This window comes from Notothenia coriiceps, unplaced genomic scaffold (genome assembly GCF_000735185.1).
Source record: "Notothenia coriiceps isolate Sejong01 unplaced genomic scaffold, NC01 NC01_scaffold00037246, whole genome shotgun sequence".
NCBI classification, from domain to species: domain Eukaryota; kingdom Metazoa; phylum Chordata; class Actinopteri; order Perciformes; family Nototheniidae; genus Notothenia; species Notothenia coriiceps.
In genome coordinates this window covers 3921918-3931264 of record NW_011369947.1, presented here as the reverse complement: position 1 = coordinate 3931264, position 9347 = coordinate 3921918, and the positions used below count along the sequence as shown (strand labels likewise).

General features: G+C 43.1%; 1 protein-coding gene across 1 annotated transcript in view; it reads left to right on the top strand.

The window, feature by feature from the left end:
• The first annotated feature begins 463 nt into the window (after positions 1-463).
• The window catches only part of LOC104966303 (partitioning defective 3 homolog), a 198068-nt gene continuing 189184 nt past the window's right edge, over positions 464-9347 (top strand). The window contains exons 1-2 of the mRNA XM_010795490.1: positions 464-548; positions 8340-8454. Coding sequence (XP_010793792.1) covers positions 464-548; positions 8340-8454 — 200 coding nt within the window. The remainder of the gene's footprint in view (positions 549-8339; positions 8455-9347) is intronic.

Below are 9347 nucleotides of genomic sequence, written 5' to 3'. Positions count from 1 at the left end.
GATTTTCCTGTGCTCTTGTCTCATCAGTGATTGCAATCACTTGTCGTATTTAGCAAGTCTTCAACTCTAACTAGCACAATCCTTTGATCAATCAATATATTTTTCATAATGTGCTCATTGCACTCACAGCCATAATGTGCAAACAAAAAAAAATATTTGTTTTTATAATCTGATACTCTGATTGTGTTCCTACATCCTTCTTCTTTCCTCAAACCCCTACACCCACACCCTGCCCCCCCTTCCTTGGTCCGCTAGATTACTGTGGCTGTGCCGGAGTCTTTTGGGACCTCTCTTCATTACCGGCCCTCCACAGGCCCCTCATCTCCACACGGCCCTCTTCATTTAGCCCTGGCTAAAAGCGAGGACTCGCCCAAATGGCTTTCTTTCTCCCCCTTATCCAAGAACTTCACCTTCCAATTAAAATGAAATGGAAAGCACCCCCGCCTAGCTCCACACTGCTCCCATGACGCCTCAGATGAGCCCCCGCTCACCCCTGGCCCACCTGCTCAAACAAGGCAGCAAACAACGGCTGATCTGTGGAAAAGACCGTTAACCCCTCTGTAATAACTCACTGCAATGTGTACCAAAGCTTTCCTTTACACTTAATTATTCATAGTTCAACATCATTCACCCTCATTCCCTCTTTTTCATTTCCTCCTTCTTCATGTTCGGTGTATTTAGAGTTTGAGGTCACAGCGTGTTAAAACTGCCCATAGTAAATGGATGAGATTCTTCTGTGAATAGCTGCGCTGCATATTTTCTTTTTCCAATGCTGACATTATTACTTGCTGATACAACATTTGCATCACAGTAACTGTTGTATTAGATAGTTCGGATGACAATTTGGCAGCTCAGGGGTAGTAGCTTATTGGTAGCCACCGTGCTGCTCAATAAGTCAGCGTGATTCTGACTCACGTAATTGCAGATGAGGCTACTGAAAATCATAATAATAATGAAAAAGAAAAAGCATCTAATTGCAATCCAGATCTGAACCATGGGTGCTCTCATTGAAATTCAGACACCCGCTATTATTTCAACGGGGGTAACATTCGCTCACTGACCTTCACAGTTTGAAAGATGGATTTAACGTTCTGAGCAGTGGAAAGCAGACTGTCCTCCCACTTAATAAGCTCAAAATTATGATTAATCTGTGAAAAGCACCACAGAGCTCTTTTTAATGCATGGATAAAGACCTGGGATTCAGTTGGGACCGTCCGCTCAGCTGGGCTGCGCACTCAACCTCCCGGATTATCTGTTCACAATCACCTCTCTTCACCTAAGCCAGGTGTCTGGAAAGTCCTAATATTCCCTTTGAACCATTTTTTTATGCACCAGAAACTCTCAAACTGCTTTAAACACCCCCTTTGAAGTGCTATTCTAAAGCAAAATGCTTGGCATATTCAAAGTCTTTGAAACACTTCTACTTTATTCAAATGACATTATTCACTGAGCTTGTAAGAGTAAGAAGTGCTCTGGACAAAAGCCGGTGCCGATAACTCACTTTGCGGTAATCCCTACCCGTTTGAATCTCTCTGGTACAAGAGGGGGTCTGCTCCGGTTTGCGGTTGTTATTGATGAGGTATGGAAAAAGTCTCGGGTCTCTCCGTCCGCTTTGGGCCTTTGTTATTGACCTGCTGATTGATTTAAGCCCTCATAATTAGCAGGCCTAATTTAATTAAAGTGCAATTTAACGATACAGTGGGCAAAGGCAAAGGCAGCTGTGTCATTGATAGATCAGTGCAGGCCTGATATGAAACAGGCATGGCATATGATGTATCCCCACAAAGCAGGTCTCACTATAGAGTGCAGAGACAAAGGAAAAGGAGAGATTGTAGTTAAGAGACAAATAGGGAGAATGACCGGAGTAAAGAGAGAGGCATGCATTCGTTTTTCTAAATATCAGCCCACAAACAGCACTGTCCGACTTTCACCCCCACCCCTGCACATCTCGCCGCTCTCTGTCCTGATGTGGACAAATGCAGCCTCACATCTCTGATCTAATTTGCTTAACAGCATTAGGAACCTGTCTGTCCCTGTAATTTGCTTCAAGTAAATCCACGTCTGAGCCTGAACTTTTATGAGCCAGAAGCCATGTATTTCCAAAACAAAGAGAGACAGATTTAAAGGCTAGATAAAAGCTGTGTTGCTGATTAAAACTAGCTGTTTGGATAAGGCAGGTCTATAAAACGTGGTCAATTGGGGATGATATCATCGGCTCGGAAATATATAATTTAAGAATAGAGATTTAATGATAAGAAAAAACACAAAGTGTTGTGTCCCCATGAGGATCGGTCATCATTCAGTTTAAACAATATTGTGATTGATATTGATTAGGATTCTTAGAACATTTTAGACAGTTCTAGTATATTTGATGTCACATAATTTGGGTGACAAAAAGTAATCCCTTTTTAAACAGATTTTAACATAAATGTTTCCTGAACACTAAAATGCAAGCTGTAGCCGTTCGGGAGGTCCAATGGACATACAAATTATATCAAGATTGCTGCATTCATAAACGACGCTTCTGAAAATGATTTGTCCAGGTAAAAAAAAAGATTTACTGGACTGTATTTCCAAACTTTTTTGAAATGAATAAACTTGTGTCATCATTATTTGGTTCCCATTCAGAACAGGTTCGTTATACTCAACCTCACACCCCACATTCCTAACCCAGCACAACAACAACACACATTTGACTCTCACTCTCGTCCTTATCAAAAGGAATAGTACATCTAATCTGGAATGCAAGTGCTCTCCTTTGAACAAGGCTGGAGCCCATGGGTGCAGGGTGTGAAATATGAAAGACAACACATGTCCTCATCAGAGGACAGCCGCCGCCTCGGCAACTCCCCTTGGCACACAAACATAGGACTGTAGTATCATAACCTCCCTCTCTCTTTCTCTCTCACTCACCCATTCATAGCAAGTAATAGCAGGCACCGGGGTCACACTGCTTTGATTTTCATCCAGATTTTCAATGTTCACTCCAACAGGGAGCTAATAGTTAGCCAAACAAAAAGCAGCATTCTCTGAAACAGAGGCCTAAACAGTAAGCGCTCCACCCTACAACTCAATTCACATCTACACGATAAATCCTTATTCCTTGAAATCACCATTAGCTTACATCATCATGAGATCATAACCATATAAAGAAGATAAGACAGTTTGCTGAAACTGGATTTTGCCTCTGCTGACAACCATTAAGTGCCATTTAGGGAACTTGTGGGTAGGATGAAGGAGGTCATTATGACCCTTCATCATGCACTAATCAGTTTAACTCTTCACTTAGCCTTTTATAATGCTCCCTTATCCCCAACATAAATGTAAATAAGTGTCTCATAATTTGTATCATTGTGACATATTGGTTGTTTTAATGGCGTTGGAGTCTGATGGGCTGGTGGGGAAGGAAGGGTTAAAGATGGGGGAGAGGGTGGGGCTGGGTCATTGTGTGCAACAGTCATGTCCAATCTATTGACAGAGGCCGTTTTGGTGCATCATTTGGCCCTGGTGGCGCTTTCCTCTGAGGGGATGGATATGAAGGATAAAAGCCCTTCTGTATCACGAAGAATAATCCGTGGTCAATTCTGTCACAGCCATGAACAGGTCATCCTACACACTGCACATGCCATCCATCAGCAGCTGGTGGAGGCAGCTGCTCTAATTGAAGTACACTAGTTGGGATCATCTGTGGTTCAAATGTAGGTGAAAAATCATTGTGCCAAATGCATTTAAACTTATTTTAACAGCTGATTGGAAACAGCGAGATTCTGGCTCTGGTTAAGATGGAAAAGTATTGATAATTGCTTTGTGAGGTCAAATCAACTATAATAGCACAATTAGGAGTTATTACCGGCAGCTTGTTTCTGTATGTCAGTGCCTTTGTGCTATGCAGCGGTACTGTGAAGTCCTTTCAGGTCTTTTCTGGTGTACAGTTGTTAGCATTGACAGGACGTAATGAGGGTACAATTATGGCTCCTTAACCTTTTTATGAGAAAGAGAGAAAAGCCTCCACCTCCGTTGTTTTTTTCGCCCATTCTTCACATTTTGCTATTGTTTGTTATATTTGGCTGGTTTAATGTTTCCATAAGGGGCGTCCTGTATGTCAGCTTTCACAATTCATGTTTCAAATGTAGGCTGGCCAGGTCAAAAATAAATATTTCAACATCCATATTGCTAAATGCTTTGACTTAATTCTTTCCTTTATTGTTTTAATATAGCCAACATACCACTGTGTTCATTTTGAGATACATCTATATGTTGTTCTTTGGCCTCCATTTGTTCTGCTGGGCACATACGGCTCATTGTAAGGAAACGGGTGACATTGTCTGGCAGGGAGGCCTGTTCCACACTTGAAGCTGTCCCACAGATGGACCCCAGCCCTGAAGGAGGGGTGGTGGCCACAAATACACCATCCACTGCAACCTTTGAACCTGTCCTTGTTAAGCCCTTGTGGACTCAGAAGGGAGTCACCACCACGCTTCGCCTCACGGCTACATGTTGTACTGGCCCATGGCTAATGGCATGACACACACACACACACACACACACACACACACACACACACACACACACACACACACACACACACACACACACGCGCGCGTGCACGCTTACTGTAGGTGTCCTTTAGGACAGCGGTTGATGGAGGTTGACAGCTCCTCAACACACACCCTGTGCCCAAACCCCCAAGCAATGGGCTTTTGTGTGTGTACATGTATGTACGTGTGTGTATACTGTATGTGTGTGTGTATCCTTCATGAGCAGCTGCCTCCCTACCCTTCCCAACCTCCCTCGCTCCTACTCCTCTCCTCTCTCCCTGGTCCTCTTCCCGTTCTAACCTATCCGTCCATTTGAAGGTAACCAGACTCTGTGCTTTGCAGCTCTCCCTTTCTGCCTCTCCATGTTTCTCTCCCTCTCTCCCTTTCCTGTATGCGTTTCAATAATCATATGCTGCAGCTGTCCTATGGCCAAACCTCCAACAATGAAGGAGAGCAAAATCAAGGGTTAAAGGAGCTGGTAGATTTTTGGCAACAGATCAGGGCTACGGGCTCGCTCTAATGCATGGGAGGAAGGGTGAGAGCAGGGGGAGGGAGGAATGAAGCAGAGAGAGAGTGATAAAAATGAGTGCCATGAAGAGTTGAAAAGCCTTGTTGCTTTCCCACTCCGCTGGTTACCAAGGGATCAACAGGGTGCTAAAAGCACTCAGGGGAGGATGAAATTGAGGGTTCTTTTTGGTTTGGGGAAGGGATAGATTCAGAATGATGGAGAGACAAAGAAAGAGGGAGAATGGAAGGGCGGGACAGATGGATGTATATTTAGCCTGTGTCTCTCCTCTGACCATCCACTGTCACTCAGTGCATGGCTTTGTTTCTGACTCAAGGACAGACAGTAAGTGGGCTGGCAGGGAATATAAAGGGAGATGGCTTCTTCTTCTTCTGCCCCTGGTCACAAGGGGACACTGACCCCTACACCACTGACTCAACTACTATAGAAAGAAGTTAGCAGCTATCTTTGAGGACCTCACTGCTTGAAATGTCAATCTTAACAAGTAATTACTCATTATATCCAGTGTGTGTCTGGGTAGAGCTCAGTCTTTGTCCTGAGACCATAATGAAGAGGCGCTTCCCTTGCTGGTTGGATAGCCCCGTCTTAACCCAGTGTCAAAGTGTCAATCATGCATTTCTGGTTACGGTGGAAATGTACAGGCAGTGGAAGCGTGTTGCACATTATAATATGATAATAAAAACACTTGCCACAGCTGTGCTCTCACATCAGAACACTAGCACAAACAAAACCAGGAGTGTAAGACGGGCATGTCTTTTAGATTATGACGATATGTTTCACTTCAGAGCTGCAAAACATTGGTACATTTTTCACAAAAGCATTACGAATCCTGTCAAAGCAGTGAAATGATTTCTCTTTCATATCTAAAGCAGTTCAACTGTTCCACAGATGTCCTTGCGAGAAAAGTCAAAGTCTGAAACAGGAGTGTGTAAGGTCGACCACTGCGTTTTGTGTTTGGAAAATAAGTTGAGAAGAATACAGCTATATGAAAGGTTTTTGAAACAAATGAAAATCTCTTTCTTTCTGGAGTGGTTCCCACTTTTAAAAAGTTCAAATTTGTTGAGGCATATATTTATAAAACGCAATTCCCCCCTACATGATCTTTTCAGAGCCATTTTCTTTATTCTCTCCTCGAGCTCTCTTTGCTCATCCTCATGAAACTTCTTCATTTTTTTATCACAAGTTTCTCTTTCCTTTACAGCTATTTTCACAGTTCCTCTTCGTTTCTGACACCAATCACCTGGTATATACCTAAATAGAAATATCACCTCCCTTTAGTGCTCGTCTGACATCTGCTCGTACCACAGTTTGGTAATTTACGTGTCACATTCACATGTAACCTGCTTGCACTTTTTGCATTTGGCCTTGTGCAAGTGAAGCATCCCTTCACCTTTGTGCACTGACTCGCAGATAGTCTTTCTTTTCCTTTACTTTTTCTTAATTACATCAAATGTAATACATTTCTAAGGGAACCACTTATCATCTTCACCAGCAAACTCACAGACAGAAGATTGTTGCTGAGAGCTACTGAAGTTAATTACATGTCACTTTCTGTGATGATACACTGAGTTCACTCGTCTAATGAGACATAAGATGATGAGCACCATCACCTCCTTCATTCTGTATGAACATTTCTAAAGTCAACATTATATTGGCTTACATACCTTCGGTTACACCCATCTCTTTGTAAAGCATATACTTAAAGTATGGTCCCATATTTATTCTTCTTTTCCAATTTCACATGTCTTCTCCACTTCATGCTCTCCTGTCTTTATTCATTGATTCCCACAGGTAGACAGGTCCTTTTGTGCAAAGCATATATATGTTAAAAAAAGAAAATCAGCTAACCCACCTGGGGGGTTTTCATAAAAGCCTTTGTGAATACTGGGCCCCTCTAGGCACCTGGGATCGCAGCTGACACGTAATTAAAGGGCTGACTGATGGACTGGTTCATTTTCATACCGCGTTGTTACAGAGAGGAAATAGACAGGTGGAGGTCTCTTTAGCTAAGGTAGACTGCTGAGGAAAATGTCCTCCCCCCATGCTTATAAATAAATAGGTGAGAGAGTCCCTCTGTGCCACGCCTGTGTGTCACCAAAGATATCCTGGGCTCTGAAAGGGTTTGAATCCATTTCCATAAAGAAACCATAATGGCACAGGACCTATTTGGATGTGTTTGACATTTCAGCCAAAGAGAAGAGAAAAAGGGAGGTGAAGGGTGAGGGCGGGGAAATAGCGGTGGCTAACAAAGCGTTTCAGCAGACCCTCAGAGGAGACGTTGCACTGTCTGGGGGCTGACAGGTTCACACACACACACACAGGTACACACACACACACACACACACACACACACACACACACACACACACACACACACACACACACACACACACACACACACACACACACACACACACACACACACACACAGAGCAGCAGTTACTAACAGGACTAGAAGAAATGCTGAAATCACCTTGTCCTTTTTCCAATTTGAAATGTTGATGATCACTGTTCTTGTCACTTGTAGATGAACCTCCCATGTGTCTAACCTTCAATACATGCATAGTTGAAATGGAACCTTAGGTTATTAAATCTGTCTCCCTCAGATTCTACATGCAGCATGTCAACACTGCATGTAGTTGCCCTGCTCAATCTGTACCATCCCCGTAAAGAGAGCTCAGATAAAGATTTTATCCCCCATTAAGAGGAGCATGAAGCCGCTCTCGTTCCAGAGCCTAGTTAAGTCCTCAGACGTCTGGCTGCCCTGTAGAAGCCACCGCCTACCGGCCCCGCTGCCTAATGGCCCTGCAGGAAGATGAGTAAATGAAATGAAGAGAGTGAGAGGAACAAATGACAGTGTGCGCGACCACTTTCCTTCACTCTGGACCCGATCGCATCACCGCAAAAACCCCGGCAGCGGTGCCACGCCCCGGACCAGACCTGATTGATCAAGAAGGAGCAATCGATCACGGCCACTTTGTCACTACAGTCACTGAAGTTTTTGGCTCCGGAAAGGATGTTTCTGTAGCATCCTCAGTGATGACGTCTTCACTTTACTGAAAGTCTCTTTTGATTTAGAATTGAGGCCGTTACTTGTTCCTGCAGGAAATTGGATTAAAAGCCAGAGGAGATATATATGCAGGACCGAGGGAGATGCAAGCACAGCCAAATAATAAATGATGACATTGAGAGTGTGAGTGTTTTACTTTGCTGGAACAGGCTTTTAATGGTTTACCCTTCCTTTTTTCCCTTTTTGTTTCTTTCTTTTTAGGAGGAGGAGGAGGAGGAGGAGGAAGAAGAGCGAAGGAGACAAGAAAGGAGGATTGAACGTATAGAGCCAGTAGGGAGGGCTGATTCTTCACTGGAACATTCACCTGGGTTTAGTCTAGAGTAAGTGATCCCAACAACCCCCCTGACCACACATACACATACTATACCATATGTCTTTCGTATCCACATTTTTATAGTTTTGGTTTTACTTTTCCATTTAAAATCTGCGTTTTCTGATCTATCTGCCACCACAAAATTATTTAGTTTGCAGTGCTGTTTTTTTGCAAAGATACCCTGGCAAAGTGTCTTTAGAATAGTGCCCATTTTTCTGTATAAATAATGAGAAGTTATTGTTGATTTACGCTTGTGGTAGCATGTAGCTCTAAGGATTCTAATGTTAACCATCAATCGGGTCACCACAACTCTGATTCATTGTATTGGGGTGGGGTGGCTGAGGAAATCTTAAAACCTGGGGTTAGAGGTAAGAAAACAATATATCCATGTTGTAATTGTTTGGGTGAAATTACCTTCTAATGTATTCAAGTAATACAGGTTGAAAATTGCCATCACATTTTTACCAAATTACAATGACAATAGAGTACATAAACATCACGCCCCCTTCCATCAACATCATCACACACATCTGCATCACCGGTAGCTTGTGCTCATTTGTCTTCACGTCTTTATCTACACAAATTAACCTTCTCTTTCTCCTCCTCCGTTCCCCAACCCGTTTTTCAATTAATCTGTTCTCTTTTAGCACAACACTCTGATCCTAATCACTTAATTGAAGTCTCCATTTGGGTCCCTAATCGACCCTGAGGTCCACCAGCCTGACTTTGTAATGGATGACTTTGTGTAGACAACACATTGCAGCCACCGCCAATAAGGCCGCACCCACCCCCATCCCATACATCCCATCAACTTCGTGTCATGTTGACTGTGTCGTCTTTTATATCCTGCTTTTCTACATTTTCTTGTCATTCCTGTTGTTTTGTATTCATGCTTGTCCC